Source organism: Emys orbicularis, chromosome 4 (assembly GCF_028017835.1).
Source record: "Emys orbicularis isolate rEmyOrb1 chromosome 4, rEmyOrb1.hap1, whole genome shotgun sequence".
Taxonomy (NCBI): domain Eukaryota; kingdom Metazoa; phylum Chordata; order Testudines; family Emydidae; genus Emys; species Emys orbicularis.
In genome coordinates, this window is record NC_088686.1 from 23,110,868 (window position 1) to 23,128,749 (window position 17,882).

Sequence of the window (17,882 nt, forward strand, 5' to 3'; positions counted from 1 at the left end):
TTGAATACTTTTAATCTAGTTTTTAAATCTTTGTCTTCACCATGTGTTTATACTAAAAAAGTTTGAAAATATAGGAACACAAACTTTGGATATACAGTATTTCTCTGGTTGGAAGGCAACTAAGAAATGTACCCCAAGACACTTCAAATCATTCAGAAATATGGCATGCAGTATCCAAAAGTATGGCTCTGAGGAAATAACCTTTTTACATTAAGCATAAAGAAATTTTATATCCAATAATCAGGTATATTGAGAAAACTACCTATTCAAAGTTCTAGTTCTTTGATGCAGCATTAAGGATTAAAACTTACCACTTTACCAGGCCTTGCCCATGTGCAAATAAATCCCTCCTGACAAGCAGTGACTATACAGTCTTCAAGAAAAATTAACACAGTCAGTCTTTCATGTGCTATCTTTTTACAAATAAGAGGCTCTAACAAGGGAACATCTTCCATTCTGGGACAGAGAGGTGTTCCCAAAGTTTTAGCTGGGTCCGTTTTGGTTTTAGTAACTAGGTTCAGTTTGTCACTGCTCTTGCTAGATATATGTCCCATGCTATGATTTCTCTTGTGATCTTTTTCATGGTGTCTTTCTTTCCGATCATGTAGCGATAAGGTTGCAAACTTACTAACACCAGCAGCAATGGCACCATCCATGACACTGCTTTTACTGCCAGCATTTGAGACTGCAGAATGTGGAAGGCTGTTTGACCGTGGAAGAGGAGGGGGTACTGAGTTTCCAGGTGTTGTGATACTGTTTCCATTACTTCCTGGATTAGTTCCACCACTTCCTGCAGGTGGACTTGTGGCATTCATAACATTTGTGTGTGTCCTTGCTCTTGATAGAGGTTGGTGAGGGAAGAGAATATCTTCTGTAAGGTCCCACAAACAGAGTTGTGTGTCTTGGCCTACAGAACCAAACCTATATGTAACACTTACTGGACGACTGTCTGTAGAGTTCCTTTTTGATAACCTAGATTGTGTACTATTTGCTCGATCTCTACCAAAATGAAGGAGGTCTTGGAAATCCTCATCACTACCACTAAATTCCATTGGGTCACTCTCTTCTACACTAGTGGTATATGGGTCAAATGCCACAACACTAACCCATGATTTATGTCCGTGGCCTCTAGCTATTACTCGACAGTCCACAAAAGACCAAACCGTTACCAAGTCATCCTCTCCACCTATTACAATGTATTTCCCATCTGGGCTCCAACACACACATAGTAGGCCCCCAAAGTAGCTTTTCATTGTACCATGTAACTCCACTGAATCAAAGTTAAACACACGAAGAAAGCCATCTTGGCTCACACACGCCAAAAATTTCCCATCAGGGGAAAAAGCAAATTCATTCAGGGCACCCTCGCCTACGGTCCATTTAAGTAGAGGATTTCTTGTGGATTTACTCTTGCAAGTGTGGACTGCAAAACTTTCTCCTTGCTTAAGTAGCTGGTAGTGTGGGGCTGTGGTACCACAAGTGTGCTCCACATTATATAAGTACATATTTCCACTGGAATGAGCTACTAGGAAAAGGCTTTCCGAACCTGGTACCCATTTTACACAGGTTACTCTGGACTTGTCTATTAGTCTCTGTGAAAAACAAAGAACAAGATATGCATCAGAAGGGTGACAGTTTTACAGTTTACATCTATTAAAATAAAATTTGACTGAATTTTGAATACTGTCAAACTTCTGACAGTTATAAAATGGTGTTATTTGCAAAAGAAGCTCCAGTCAGCTTAAGATAGGCAGTTAGGAAGAGGAGGAATTACTGTTTAGGGGAAAAGGTGCTTTTATTCTTTCTGGTCCAATTTTTATTCAATAATAAATCTCTCTCAGTAACTAGGCCAATTTGTTATAGATCACAATTTAACATTCTTAGATTTACCTCTACAAGCTCAGCAAAAACAAGAGGTTTACTTAAGGAGCCAAAGAACACGGTCTCAAAAATAGTATGCAATCTGTGTGAATAGAAGTTACTCACCTACACTCTATATTAAGCTTATATTTAGTTAGAAATCAAAACAAAGTTAAGACCAGAGTTCAGATTAAATCCCAAAAGCCACACATGGGACTTGCCCTCAAAAAAAAAAAAAAAAAAAAAAAAAAAAACACGGCAGCTTTAGGAGCCCAGTGGAAGATTCTAGAGTTACTAAAGTCTGCAGTGAACGTGTGCCAAGATATATACTATAGGTATATGCTATGATTACTTCCTCTGACTTACAATAACCAAATTCCCAGAGGTGGAAGGAAAATTGATGGCTTGTAATTAAGTACTGGTCAGAGAATTTAAATCAGAGCATCCCTTTTCCAAGTTACCCTTCACATATCAGAGAAACATAGAAGTCCATTAGATCATTAGGGAGGTGGTGGAATCTCCTTCCTTAGAGGTTTTTAAGGTCAGGCTTGACAAAGCCCTGGCTGGGATGATTTAGTTGGGAAATTGGTCCTGCTTTGTGCAGCGGGTTGGACTAGATGACCTCCTGAGGTCCCTTCCAACCCTGCTATTCTATGATCACCATCTGTACAACAAGCAGTCTCATTTAAAGTATTAAGTACTTCCACAAATCGAGAGACTAAGGGTACGTCTATACTTACTTCCTGGTCCGGATGTAAGCGATCGATCTTCTGGGATCGATCCCGGAAGTGCTTGCCGTCGACGCCGGTACTCCAGCTCGGCGAGAGGAGTACGCGGCATCGACAGGGGAGCCTGCCTGCAGCGTCTGGACCCGCGGTAAGTTCGGACTAAGGTACTTCGAATTCAGCTACGTTATTAACATAGCTGAATTTGCGTACCTTAGTCCGAAGTGGGGGGTTAGTGTGGACCAGGCCAATGAGTGACCATGTGTATTAAATATGCATATGTACGATATTTTGAGTGTCTTAGTGATGAAAAAATTGAAAGCTGCTTAGCAAATTTCACCTGGCTGCTTGAGCCTGCTAGTCCAGCCATGGTGCCCAATAGATATTTGTAAACTCTGAGCTGATCCATCACGCTGCCCACCTGACCACCCACACCTCCAATGTGATCTAGGGCAGAAACAAGCAACAGCAGTAAATAAGTGAAAGTATTATGGGCCACAGTTTGTAGGTTGAAAGAACAGTTAAGATATACAAAAAGTCAAGATTGCAATAAGTAAAAAAGGAGTTCCCAGGGAAACATACAGGGACTGACTGGCTGTAGAGTGCACTTAGCTATTTGTCAGAAAAAAATGAATTGAAGGATGAGGCAGTAGACGTGTATTTATCTACCACACTGAAAAGCAGCAGTTAAATGAACATTTCAAGCTATGCTTTGAAGCACTTCTATTGCTGTCAACCTGAGGATGAAAGCCAAAATCTGTATGCCAAGTACTTATTATGGACTACCAAAAAGATGAGTTTAAATCATTTTGTATTTGAAGATTCAGAACAGTAATTTCATCTAGCAAAATTTCTTCTGAAATAACAAGCATCTTCAAATAGCAGTTTTGCTCGTTTTTTGTGGTGAACTAAGGAGTTGGTTTGTGTGCTAATTATTTTAATTGTGGTAATTGTTTTGTTGTTGGCCAATCATGCCTGTATTGTGACCCCAACAAAATATTAGTTAGAGAATTACCTTTACTAAAAGTATGATGCTAGGAAACTGGATCAATCCTGCCTGCCACAGGCCACATCTGTCCTCTAGCCATGGAATAAGTACTGAGATGGCAAAATGGAAGCGCTCTCACACTGCTCTATTAATGTGGCCCAAGAATGGGCAAGAGACCCCATCTACAGGGGGTGAATATTATTCAACGTTTATATTACACTAGCACCTGAAGGCCACAACTACATTAATGGAAGGTTTTGTACAGAAACAGATGACAGTTCCTGCCCCCAAAAGCTTACAATCTAAGATGACAAGACATAATAGGTGGATGAGAAACAAGCAGATTGAGGTGGAGATGCAGATGACAAAAGATAACAAAAATGGGAGGTGTACAAATCTTAGTGAGCGATCACAACTTGCCACCTGCTTAACCATCAAGGTTGCAGTTTTCTGTATGCATTAGGAAGAGCAGAGTTTTGAGGGAGACTTGGAGAATAAGGTGATGGGTTTATGGATTTTTGACTGGAAGCTTTTCCAATTCACAAGGTACAGCATGGGAGAAAGCACTAAAATGCTTGTGGGAGAAACAGAAAATTGTGGCTGGTAACATTGGCAGAGAGACTGTGCTATAAAATAACAGGTTGAACAGGTAGGGTGAGGCTAAATTGTGGAGGGCTTTGAAAGCAAGGAAAAGTCTGCATTTGATACAGTAAATGAAGGAGTCAGTGGAGGGACTTAAGAGAGTAAAAGGCGGGAAGGTAAGACAAGAAGATAATCCTAACAGCCACATTAACAGACTTGAAAGGGGACCCGGTTACAGGCAGAGAAGCTGGAGAAGGAGATTAAAGAATTTGCTCAGAAGTTTGGTGGTGTGGGTAGAAGGGAGAAGTTGGATCTTGGAGATGTTGTGCAAGGAGAACCTGCAAGATTTCAGACCTGGCTTTAATGTGTGGGTCGAAAGAGAGGGGAGAATCAAAAATAATGCATAGACCACAGGCTTGATAGTTAATAGTTCAGTTGCCCAACCAGAGGGTGCTGTAATTGGATTACAGACCTGTCCACTGGAAATAAGACCACCACCAATTCATTTCACATACAATTAAGACTAAATTTTCCACCACTACAAAAATGGACTGGATTTGAACAGCCAACCAGAAGCAAGAGGTTCCATAGTCTACTCCTAGGGGAATTCTGCACCACTGCGCATGCACAGAATTAATGTCTGGTGTGAAATTTTCCCCCCACAGTAGAAAGTACATTCTGCCCAAGAAGTGCTGCAATTTCACCTTTCGCCCACCAGAAGCAGCTGTGGCCCCAGAACAGCTGGCTGACCAGCAGTAACAGCTAGCAGCCAACTGTATTCGTTACAACAGCCTGCCAGTGGAGCCAGGTTAGGAGGCAGAGTGGGGCACACAGGGCTGCTATGGGGTCACAGATTGGGGAGCGGGCTCAGTAGCTAGTGAGGTGACAGCATTGAGCCAGGGGCTGCATGGGAAGGGGGTCTCTGGGCCACATGGGGACAGGGGCAGATGTGCCTGACTGAATGGGAGAGGCTCGGGGTCAGCCAGGGTCTGCATGGGGAAGGCTCCCCAACTCCTTAAAAACCCCTGCCCCCCCCAAAAAAGAACGTTCCATATTTCTCCCACCCACACCTAACAACCCTCCAGGTTCACTCCAAAGCTCCTCTCCTCTCCCTCAGCTCCTCCATTACCCCGTGACTCCCCCAAGCCTTTGCACTGCTTTTAAGGGGTGTGGAAATACATTTCTGTATCGTAGTTTAAATGAATTACTCAAAGTTCTGCATTAATATGCCCAGTAAGGAATCTGTCAAAAAAACATTTCCTAAATCTTTGTGAGTCTGTCTGTTTTGTTACAGACATACTTGCTGACAGTTATTTTGAAATAAATTACCAAAATAATTGAAACTGGCATGTTTATATTGTGTTATTTGGACAAATAAAATATGCAGAATTTTAAAATATTGCATGCAGAATTTTTAATTTTTTGGCACAGAATTCCCCCAAAAGTAATAGCCTCTTGAGCCTTTCAAGTCCCTACGTCTTGCATATTCCAATGATTTTATATTTTGATCAAAGTAATAGGACTGATTTTATCTTACTGAACTTGTTTCATTAGGCAACTATGAGAGTAAAGATCTGGGATATCAGCAGGTTACTTTACTAATCAGGTATTTGTCAGAAGGAATCTGCCATCTTGATTGCCTCTTTTTTTAAAAAAGGAGGCAGTAATATTTTGACCACTCACCCAAGTGCTTTCAAATCACTGGTGACAACAAGTGTATTTTGCAAGAGATACGAGCCTGGGCAAGTCTTGAACTGGATGCAAACATTTCTTAACTCTTGGGGGTGTCAATTTGTCTGCCCCTTGGTGGCTCCCAGATTTGGCAGCAATAGCTGAGGAACCTATTACAATTAAAACTACCAGGATTAGAGAACAAGTAAAAGTCTACACTTCGATACACTGCTAGTTGCAGCTAACCACACTTCAGCTTGAAAAAATTGTGGTTAATTAATGGTGGCAATTTTAAGATTTAAGGTTAGCACAGGCAACCAAACCTGTCACTATTAGCTGCATTTCCAATCTCTTCTACTGCTAGTATTAAGTGACCTCCTCTGCCATAAGTCTTTTTTTTTTTTTTTTTCCCCAAATACCATCTCATTTGTTTATTGCCTCAGTGGTATGAGAGGCGATTCATTTCACTTTAATGGAACCAGTTATTGTGAAATGGGGAGAGTGTCCCAAGCTGTTTGAATGCATTTATCAACTTTTATTCTATGCTTACCATATATACTGGCAAAAACTAGAACTAATTCACCACCAGTGCACCTTCACCTTTTAGAAAGAGTCATGTAGGTAGAATGCAGGCTTTGTCATGGAGTTGGCTTACTCATGGTTAGACAACATGGGTTATGTCTGCACGAAGTCTCCATTGATGTTATCGCCATTTCCTCTACATCAATGGGTAAAGCTAAGATTTTATCACGGTTATTTTTAGTAAAAGTCACGAACAGGTCACAGGCAATAAACAAAGCCCTGGGAAGCCACAAGGGGGGCACATGGTCCCCGGGTGAAGCCACCGAGCAGGGGCGCGCGGCCCCAGCTGCAGCCCCTGGAGGAAGCCTCAGGGTTGAAGCACGTGGCCCCCACCAAGCACGCAGGACCGGCCTTTGGAGTGGGCTGTATGGGCACCTGCCCAGGATGGCCCACCCAAGGGTGCACCATGCGCAGGGTTTGGATTTCCACCTGACCCGCTGCCGAGAGGCAGCACGGCAGGGAAGCGAGCAGCAGAGTGGGGGAGGGGGGAGAGACCCGAGCTGCAGGGGGCAGTTAGACGACCTGTCGTCGGAGCCAGGTGACTCCTCTGGAGCAGGGGTGCCACTCCTCCACATGTGCAGCTGCTGCTGTTCCTGTCCCCCTCCACTGCCCACTCGTCCCTGAAGTCGCCCTGGACTGGGAGTGTCCTCCTTTCTGCTCTGCCGGGGGAGAGGGAGGCAGCGCAGCAGCAGCGTGTCCCCCCTCCTCCCATGTACCTGATTTCCACTAAGCTGGGGTGACGGGGCAGAGGGAATCTGTGTGTGCTGCTGCCACTCTGGGTCCGGAGCTGCTGGCATCTGCTTGTGTCTGAACAAGCCTAGTTCAGGCTCCTGACCCAGAGTGCTTTCTTAAAGAGACAGCACACTCACTCAGGCACAAACACACTCCCCTCAACACAACACACACAGTCACCCCAACACACACACCAGGGTTCCCTGCATCCAGGTCACTTCCCCACCTGGGCTGTGCTGAGGCATCAGGAGCTGCTGCTCTCTTGCACTCCCCTTACGCAGCCTACAGGGAAAGTGACCTGGATGCAGGAAGCCCCGACATCACTCCTTTTGCGTCCCCCCCCAGCCCCCTATGGCTGCACGGGGCAGATGAGCAGCCATCCAGTGGGGGAGCGAGCAAGCAGCAATGCCAGCTGCTTTGTGCATCCAGGTCAGTTTCCCCACGTGGGTGCAGGAGGGGGATGCAAAGGTTAGGGGCAAAGGGGGCACAGTACAGAGGTTAGGGGCTCAGGAGGAAGGTGCAGGGGTTGGGGTGAAGGGGGCACAGTGCAGGGGGTGGGGCACAGGAGGGGGCAGAGGTTAGGAGTGAAGGGGTGTAGGGATTAGGGGTGCAGGAGGGGGAGCAGGCATTAGGGGCGAAGGGGGCACCTTGCAGGAGTTAGGGTGGAGGGAGGGTGAGGAGCCTGGGGAGCCCATGAGGGCCAGGGGCAAGGGGAGGGCTCGCCCACAGGGGCTGGGGCACCAAAACACAAGTTCGCCCAGGGTGCCATTTTCCCTAAGGCTGGCCCTGCAAGCACGGGACGCCCCAGGTTTGCGGCGCATGGTCCCGGCTGCAGCCCCCGGCAACCGCGGGACTGGGCATGTGGCTCCGGCTGCAGTCCCCGCCAAACCCAGGATGCCACAGGGCTGGGGCGCATGGCCCCAGCTGCAGCCCCCAGTGGGAGCTGGGGGGCTTGGGCTGCAGGGTACTGGTTCCAGTCAGCCCTAGTTGCAGGATAGGGGTGCACAGTCCCACTCCACCTCCTGAAGCCCTAGAAGTCACGGAATCCATGACTGCCGTGACCTCTGTGATTAAATCGTAGCCTTATCAATGGGAATTCAAGTGCCGACAAGGTCACAGAAGTTTGCCATTATGTCAAACTAACAAATTTATGTGAAAGTGATAAAATTTCAGAGGCTACTTGTGCCTTTTCTAAACTACAGCTCACACCAATGCAGCTGTACCAGTGGTGAATTATAGGTCCCATTTTTTCTAGTATAGACAAAAGCATAGTGAAGCTTCACTCTGCTGTACATTGGTTTCTACCAAAAGGCACCTTTAAGTGGTGCATTCCAAGAAAACGCAAACTTTCCCCACTCAGCAAGACAAGGGGAATTGGGGAGAAGATGCGGGAAGTGGAAGAGGAAAGGGTAAGGAGAATTTCCCTCTCCTGATCTAGTTGTAGCTGCTCCTAGAGGTGTGAAGAGGAACTAGATAGGTCTAAAGCAGCACCCTACTGGGAATGAGACTGTTTTCAAGACCCTACTCTACAGCTATCAGTGGGGATGGGGGAAGGGGGGCCTCCCACTAATCCCAAATTGAGCCAGGCTAGACCTCTTCTTCAGGCTGTCTAGAATAAGGCTTTTGATTGCTAGAGTTAATTGCAAATTCTAAATTCAAGTCATTTGGCAATTATGCTAGTTGTGCAGCCATTCAATGACCATGTGTTACCATGCACAAATGTTTGTTTCTGTCTGTGGTTCACCCTTGAACAAAATGTTTGTGGAGTGTCTACAGTAGCATTTACATTCATGCTAGTTAACTCAAGTAAACAGGCAATCAACTAAGTAGTTACAATACAACCATAACTAGTCTAGACAAATTTTTGGTGAAAAAACACCTTATAGTGCAAGAGTTCACATATTTTTAGTGGCAATCTTTGAGCTTACTTACATAATAACTTTTTAAAATAGGACATGTTTCCATGCAAAAAGATCAAGATTCCTACTTACTTCCTCATTAAATAATTTGCTAGTTTCTTTTTTAATAGGGTCTATAAGTTGGACCTGGCCTGCAGAGAAGCCCACTAGTAGAGAGACACTTTCTGCTGTGGCTGTTAAGTGATTGAAGTCATGACACGTAGGTTGCGTTCCTTTGTATATCCTTTTGTCTATTGGTTTACTCAAGTCAGCAGCCTGCAAAAAGAGCAATGAAAACAAAAATTAAGATAGTCTGTTATGTATACACTTTTTATGATAAACTAAATTATATTAGTGAACAAGTTTGCTGTATGTAGCAAGATGATCAACAAATGTAGTGAAGTTATAAAGCAACTTTAAATATTAATCAATTTGGCTTTAGTAAGTTACCATTGCTGTGTGCACAAAAGGTGAGATGCTTTCAGCAATTTCACACACACACACACACACACACAGGTTTATCTATTACATATGTCTTTCAGTTTTACTAAATACTGAATCATGTCCACCCATTGTGGTTACACTATATCCCACATGAAGATTAATGACACTCAAAGAATAATATCTAGGCTCCAGCCTCTACATAGCCACGTTTCCACCAGGGCTCCTTTGAGAAGGGATGCTCTGATGGACGGGGGGAAAGGTCTCCTTTCCCCCCCCCCAACTTTTCTGGCAAAAGCTTTCCCACATACAGTAACCCCTCACTTAAAGTCATCCTAGTTAACTTTGTTTCCTTGTTACACTGCTGATCAGTTAGAGAACATGCTTGTTTAAAGTTGCACAATCCTCCCTTATAACGTTGTTGGCAGCCGCCTGCTTTGTCCACTGTTTGCAGAAAGAGCAGCTCATTGGAGCTAGCTGGTGGGGGCTTGGAACCAGGGTGGACCAGCAGCCCCCCCTCAGCTCCCCACTCCCCTGTGCAGCAGCCTCCCAGTAGGCTACCAATTGCCGGCAGTTCAGCTGTCCCTCCCCCCACTGCCATGTGGGGCTCCTGCCCTCTGCCTTGGAGCTGTTCCCAAGAGCCTCCTGCTTGCTGTGCCGGGGGGGGGTGGGGGGGTGCGGCGGCGCAGGAGAGGGGAGCTAATGTCAGGGTGTCCTCCTCCCCCCTGCTTACCCCATCTCTATAGAGCAGGGGGAACATGACAGGGCTCAGGACTGAGGGAGCAGGCAGCGGCTGCTGTCTCAAACTTGCTGATCTACTTAAAAAGGCAATGTACTTAGAGTGCGGTCAGCGTCCTTAAAGGGGCAATGCACATCTCTCTCTCTCACACACACACACACGGTGTGTGTTTCTGTCTGCCATGCTGTCTCCCCTCCCTCCATTTGTGCTGTCTTGTAGAGTGTGAGGCTACATTAACAATAATGTGTTAACCCTTGAGTGCTCAGCCCAGTGCTAGTTCATCATTTAGCACTAAGGCATTCCTTGGGAAATATCCCACCCTCTTCCACCCTCTGACTTCACCACCTCAACCAAGCTTCACAATCATCATTACTGTGTACAGTATTAAATTGTTTGTTTAAAAACAGTGTGTGTGTGTATACATACACATACACACAGAGTGTCTTGTCTGGTGAAAAAATATATAGTCTTTTGTCTGGTGAAAAAAGTTTCCCTGGAACCTAACCCCCCTTATTTACATTAATTCTTATGGGGAAATTGGATTCGCTTAACATCGTTTCGCATTTTTCAGGAACATAACTACAACGTTAAGCAAGGAGTTACTGTACTTGTTGCTAGGCAGAGTTGTGTGTGGTACAGATTACAGCACAGGAAACATTTTTAGCCAGCAGGTCTCCTAGGCCATTTCTACACTAGTGAACTCTGGAGCCACTTTGAGCTCCTTATCACACTCTTCAATATTTGCTCCTACATAATCATATAGAAACTAGATTGTTAAATTTTCAAACAAGCACTTTCATGCTTTTTCACATTCTGCCCCACGTGCTTGTGAGCAGTTCCCTGTAAACTCACTCATTACCCTCCTTCAAATCCTTCCTTTGCTGTGATGCCTACAAAAAACTTGACAATAGTTGGTTGCTGCTGTGCTGAGACCACAGCTACCATGCTAACAAATATTGTCACATTGTTTACTTGTACTCAGTCACGCCTGAATTCATCTGTTGCCTCTTGTCTTATACTTAAAATTGTATGCTCTTCAGAGCAGGAACTCTCTTTGTTCTGTGTTTGTACAGCACTTAGCACAATGGAATCCTTGTCTGCAACTTGGGCTCCTAGGCACTATGGCAATACAAGTAATTCACAGGGTTTTTGTATGGTGCCTATACCATAAAGATATTTGTAGGAGACTCTATTCTCTATCATTGTTCTGTACAATAAGAATCTCATATAGTCTATACACACACGCTGTCTGGACTACTGGGACCTTAACATTTTTTCTGGAGGAAGAAATGGATCCCCCATGACCCTTGGTAAATAAAAGGGCTCAGGCTGGCAAAGCAAGTTAAAGGCATGGAGTAGTTTCCATGTAACAGACTGGAGACATTGAGACTATTTAATTTGTCTCCCCTAAAGTCTCTTTTCTGTCCTGGAAGACTGATTGTCATTTCATTGTTCTCTGGCTCTATTACAAGATTCAACAGTAAAAGATGAGCAGCTGAAAGAATCTATTTTAAATTGTTTTTAAAACCCTTCTCTTTACACCCATTTCACTTCCAGAAATGATACTGATCGAGCAACCATAGAACACAAATGTAAATCTGGAAGGGACCTCAAGAGCTCATCTAAGTCAAGCCCCCTCTACTGAGGCAGGCTCAAATATACCTCTAGACCATCCCTGACAGGTGTTTGTCCAACCTGTTCTTAAACACCTCTAATGATGGGGATTCTACAACCTCCCTTGGAACCCTATTCCAGAACTTAACTATCCTTATAAAGTTTTTCCTAATATCTAACCTCAATCTCCCCTGAAGACTGTTACTTCTCACCCTACCTTCAGCAGACATGGAGAACAATTGAGGAAGGAGATCCATGCTAGAGATTCAGCACACCCATGCCTTCAATTAAGATATGAAATCATACCACATCCTCAAAGTTAGATGCAGTTGGGGACTTCAAGTTGACAGGAAAGTAGCTGTCCCTTTACACTTGTTTCAGTGACACTCTGCTTGCCTTCATATTATGGAAAGGCAGCTATTTAGAAGGTTCAAAACTTATGACAACTACAGGAATATTCATATTTGAGTTGGCACAGGTATATGTTGTAGTTATGTGACTTGCCCAAAAGGGCTTGTGCCCTTTTGATGTGCAAGGCCTTAATTTTCCAGTTTATTTTACATGAAAAATCCAGCTCCAAACTTTGAGGGTGGGGTGGGGGAAAACAGTTTCATCAGATCTCTAGGCCTTATAACTCAGAATAAAATTCTTATCCTCTCATCTACAAGGTCCATACATCTGTTAACCAATGGAATTTTTATAGCAGCAACCCTTGGGGCGGGGGGGGGGGTGTTAAAATGGGTATAGTTGTGTTTAAATTCCTCCTCCTCTACTGGGAGAGGATAACTTGTAGCACCCTCCGATTGAAGGTGATACCCATAGATACCTGAACATGCAGTTGTAAAATTGAGAAAGTATGAACGGACAACCAGGTGGCCACCCTTTCAAGAGAGGGTTATGCTGTTGGTTAATGGAGACAGACTGATTTGTAGGTTTCATGGATGCATCATCTCAACCACCTGAAATAGTAAATTTGAATGCTTTTCTTTACATCCTGATGGTAGAGAATATCTAGAGCACTGGACTCGTGAAAAGCCTGTGTGTGATTGATCTAGATATTGAGGGCTCTATAAACATTCAATGCATGTCCAAGCATCTCTGCTGGATGCGATGTTTTGGACAAAGAGGGAAGCACCATTTCTTGGACTGTGAAGAAAAAAAAAATTAATTTTCGGGATAAAGACCAGGTCTGTTCAGAGAACCACATCATTGTGAAATGTGCAGTAGTTCCTCAAGAAGGAAGCCCCCTACCTCTGATAGCAGTTACTTCTACCTGGAGGCTACCAAGAAAACCATCTGGAGACAAAATACATGGATACTTTCCCAAGGAGCTCAAAGAAATGCAGAATCAGGGCATTAACAACCAAACTGAGGTCCCATGATGCTGTTTGATGAATCTTAGGAGAATGAAGTAAAGATGCAACGTTGAGGAAATGCTCAAGATCTCAGGTAAAGAGAGTCTTCTGGCTTTTGGAGGAAAGTATGCTATACAGTGCAGCCATTTTTTTCAGTGTTAAAATGTCGACACTGAAATCCCTGATCAGACCTTCCTGTAAGAATTCTAAAATCTGCAAACAGATGGCAGAGGAGAAAACAGGGTGAATTTATTAAAATCAAAGTAATTTAAATCACCAATTTTAACCATAATTTAAATCAGGAAGCAGGAAATCTTAATTTAAAGGATTGATTTTAATCTTTTGCATTTGTATTTATTTTTCTAAAGAAAATTGATTCTCAGCGGTTAGTAATCATAAAAGCCATGTTGATTTGCCTTTAAACTAAATTTGGAACTTTTTACTAACCAGGATAACACTATCTTTTCACATTTAAGCAATTATATAGTTTTTCAGATTCTTAAATTATGTTAAAGGTTTTACTTTATTTTAGAAAATGGCAAATGATCATTTGATTTACTAGATTAATGTATTCATGATGTGTGTCAAGTTGCATCTGGATGGAAGTTGGAATTTAATCAAAATGCACAAAACAGTTTAACAGTTATTTAAATAAAGATGCTGAATACAGCAGAAAAAACCTAAGTTTATAAAAACACGTTTTGTATTTAAAACTGATTTATGAAACAAAGGAAATATCTGTAGTTAGTGAATTGTACTATTTCTAGTCACCATGTCCCTTCAGGGTTTTAGACCTACTAGATCTCATCCTCTCACACCTTTATTTTTATTCAGAGATTGGAAGAGGAAAACAAGATTTTCTGCTTTTTCATCTTCCACCTGGTTTTCCAACTTTGAATGAACTAATTATTCAATAAACGAAGAAAGTATTTTATGCATCTGTAAAAGAGGCATCTGCTGTCAAAGCTGGTTTAGCACTTCAGTAAACTCTGGTCCCAGGTGCATACTCAGCAACTTCTACCAGTTCAATGGTTTGACTTTAATATTTGGCATCAAGCATATACTGCTTAAATATTTTTATTTAATTTAAATTATTGTAAAATTATAGTAAGTTTGGCCTTAAAATTGGATACAAGTTTCAAAATTAAATGTTTTATTTTCAAAAAGAAAAATGTATTTAAATAAAAAAAATGCAGTTTAATAAAATCAGTTTGTTTTTCTCATTAATTTTTTAGCCACTCAGAGAAAAGCAATGTTTCTTGCACTGCCCCTTGGACTTCCACCAGATTCACAGAATAGAAAGAATTCGTGGAAGTTTTTCTAGATGTCAGCAGAGTGGAGATTACAGCTTCTGTATATCCCATGTCTCCTACAAGATCATTCAAAAGCCACACAGTCTTCTGTACTCTGACTGATACATCAGTCCCATAGAAAGCAAATCCTGTCTTAAAAGGGAGGACAACAAGATCAGACTGAGCCATGTTGAAAGACTGGAGAACCAGGGGTGCCTCAACCAATGCAGAGCCACTAATGTTACCAGTGCACTCTCCCTCCTTGTCTTCTGGTTAGTTCTGAGTAGTGGGGGGGGAGGGGGGGGAGGAGGAGGAGACAGACAAGTAAAGACATACAGGAGGGCTACTGGCCACCTCAGGGAGCACCTATGCTTACTATCTTTGGATCTCTCTCTCTTTCAGGAGAGAAAGGAGGGGACCTTACAGATGTAAACAGGTTTGAAAGGACCCTGAAATTCCTCTTTAGAAAGTGAAGCTTCTGGGTTCACATTCCACTCTGCTTGATGTAGCTGTTCTTTGCTTAGCCAGCTGGCACCCATTTTCCTCTTTGCTCCAGTATTTAGAGCTCTGAGGGACTGTAGGTTCTTCCTCCACCCAGAATGTCAAGATGGGCTTCATTGGGCAGGGATGACAACATTGTCCCACGCTGTTTATTGATGTAGGCAACTGTAGTAGTGTTGTCCCTCACCATTAGCATATACGACATTCATCTATGGCAGTGGTTCCCAAAGTGGGGTTCGCAGAACGTTTCAGGGGGTTCGAAAGAAAAATTTCATTAATAGCGGCCAGAGGACTCTGCTGGGACCCAGTTGCAGGGCAGACAGCCCGAGCCCCAGGGAGAGCGGGGCCGGGCAGTTTGAGCCGGCAGCCCCAGCCCTCCCCTGTCAGCGGGGGAGCCGGCAGCCCGAGCCCCAGGGAGAGTGGGGCTGGGCAGTTTGATCCAGCAGCCCAAGCCCTCCCGTCAGCCAGGGAGCCAGCAGCCCGAGCCTTGGGGAGAGCGGGCAGTTTGAGCCGGCAGCCCGAGCCCTCCCCTGTCAGCGGGGGAGCTGGCAGCCCGAGCCCCAGGGAGAGCGGGGCCGGGCAGTTGGGGCAGGCAGCCCGAGTCCTGGCGGTCACTGGGGGAGCTGGCAGCCTGAACCACAGCGCTCCGCGCAGGGCTGGCAGCCTGAGCCCCAGGGAGAGCGGGGCCGGGCAATTGGGGCCAGCAGCCCGAGCCCTGCCCCCGTCAGCAGGGGAGCCGGCAGCCTGAACCCCAGCGCTCTGCGCGGGGCTGGCAGCCCGAGCCCCAGGGAGAGCGGGGCCAGGCAGTTGGGACTGGCAGCCCAAGCCCCGCCCCCGTCAGCGGGGGAGCCGGCAGCCCGAACCCCAGCCCGAGCCCCAGGAATTTGCCAAATCTCATCTAAAGCCAGAACCACAGCCCTCCTTGTTACCACCAGCCACAACCTCACCCGAAACTAGAGGTGGGTGAAAAATACCAAGCATTTTTCACAGAAAGTTTTGAATTTTTTTCACATTTTTCAAAATTCCCCAAGAAAAATTTACAAAAAACTGAAACGGAAAAAATGGTCCATTTTCAAACACTGTTTTCATGAAACATTTTCTGATTTTTGAAAACCAAAAATGAATTTTTATTCGAAACCATTTTTTAAAAAAAAAGCCAAAAAAACCATTTTACAGAAACATTTTTGGTTTCTAGTTTTTCTATGTTCGTTAAAAAAAGTTTCAATTAAAATTATTTTTCAGAGGTTCATAGATTCCGGGCCCGGCAGTTGGGGCATCCATCACACTGAGGAAATTTAAACTTAAATCCCTGAAAATATTCATTTTTAGGAGGGGGTTCACGAGATTTCACAATTTAGTGAAAGGGGTTTGCGGGCTGTTAAAGTTTGGGAACCACTGATCTATGGGGAGAGCTCTGAATTCAAAGCAAGTTGTCCTAAGCGCCAACCTATTTATACTGTTTCTTCTCCTGCTCCATCCAAGTTCCCTGTATTGAATTAATCTGTGTGGGCCCTTTATCTCTTGAACTTGGCACTGGATGCAAGTACTATTCTGTCCACCTTGGCTCTAGGTAATCCATTCTTGAACCATGAGTACCATCTTAGAAATTGTTAGGCTCCAAGGAATTTGGACTCTCCTAAACTAAAGTGTGGTGATACAGGGACAGCAGAAATGACTGGAGATTTCTAGTGTGCACTCTGGCCAACTACAGCACATCCACAAGCAAGACTGACAAATGGGGAAGTAGTAGTTCCCATTTTTCAAATGACAGAAAGTCTACTTCGTTGATTGTCACCAGCGTGGACATTAAACATTTTCTTCTTGAGTCTGGGATTTTTCAGGAACTTGAAATGCAAAACAACCTTGCTTGGTCTTCTTTTTTTCTGGGGATTCCCATTCCTCCTTGATCACATCTATCAAGGCCGTATTGAGGGCAATATACAGCTGTTTTGGATCTGAGGAATAACACTTCCGAGTGGTGTAGTCATTCTTCTGACCTACTTCCTCCTCTTAGTCTTAGACGTTTCCTCAGGAGGTAGATCTAAATTGGAAGCTGTCCTGAAGCACAGATTTGAAAAATTCTAACTGAAAGAGTTCTTCCTTCTTTTCCCCTCCTGTTTCCTCTTCCGATTCTGAAGCTTGTCCCTCCCTTGCAGGATGACACTGAAGGACTCCTGTACCTGCAAAATCCGGATTTGTGCTTCCTTCTTAGACCTGCCCCTCCTTGGAGGAATCAGCATCAGAAGACTGAAACAAACAGGAAGGACACCTCTGCCTGGATTAGCTTTCCTGAGTAGTAGAATCTTTTTAGGAATGCTGTTTTTTTTTCCTGTGATGAGTTGGGGATGATAGTGACCATAGCGACAGATCGCTGTATTTACTTCATTTCCTTCTCTCTCTTTTGCCCTGTGGGTGCTTGCCATTAGATTCTGAGGTTGACAGAGAAAACTGTTGTTGGGAAAGCTCAGAGAATTCCCTAGTAAGGGCAGTACTCAGATTCCCTGGACTTGATACTTCATTTGCCCCGCACTGAATCCCTTGCCTGCATGTCCAGAGAGGGAGGCTTTGACCAAGCCTACACAGAGAGGCTCACCCTGGGAGAAAAGTTGCTCTGCAAGATCTGGGTCCATGACAATAAATCCCAGAATCTGACACTCACTACCACACTCAACTGAGATTGGCGGGAACTGAAAACTTCTCTATTTGGGAAACGACATCTGTCAGCCAGTAGTCATACTTGCCTGAAAGATGATATAGCTATATCAAAAGAGCACCAAGATGATAGTAGGGTGTATATTTCCTTTTGAGCTACAAGGCCTTCTTCCCTTTTTTCTTTTAAATTTAAGAAGTTTCCATGGCAGCTCCATTTACAGTCAACGCACATACCTCCAGGTTACTCAAT

General features: G+C 44.2%; 1 protein-coding gene across 1 annotated transcript in view; it reads right to left on the reverse strand.

The window, feature by feature from the left end:
* Nucleotides 1–221: 221 nt before the first annotated feature.
* WDR20 (WD repeat domain 20) overlaps nucleotides 222–17,882 on the reverse strand; it is a 45,550-nt gene continuing 27,889 nt past the window's right edge. Inside the window, exons 2-3 of the mRNA XM_065402911.1 lie at nucleotides 9,132–9,314; nucleotides 222–1,592 (exon numbers count right to left, since the gene is read on the reverse strand). Of these exons, the coding sequence (XP_065258983.1) occupies nucleotides 294–1,592; nucleotides 9,132–9,314 (1,482 nt within the window). The 3' untranslated portion in view covers nucleotides 222–293. The remainder of the gene's footprint in view (nucleotides 1,593–9,131; nucleotides 9,315–17,882) is intronic.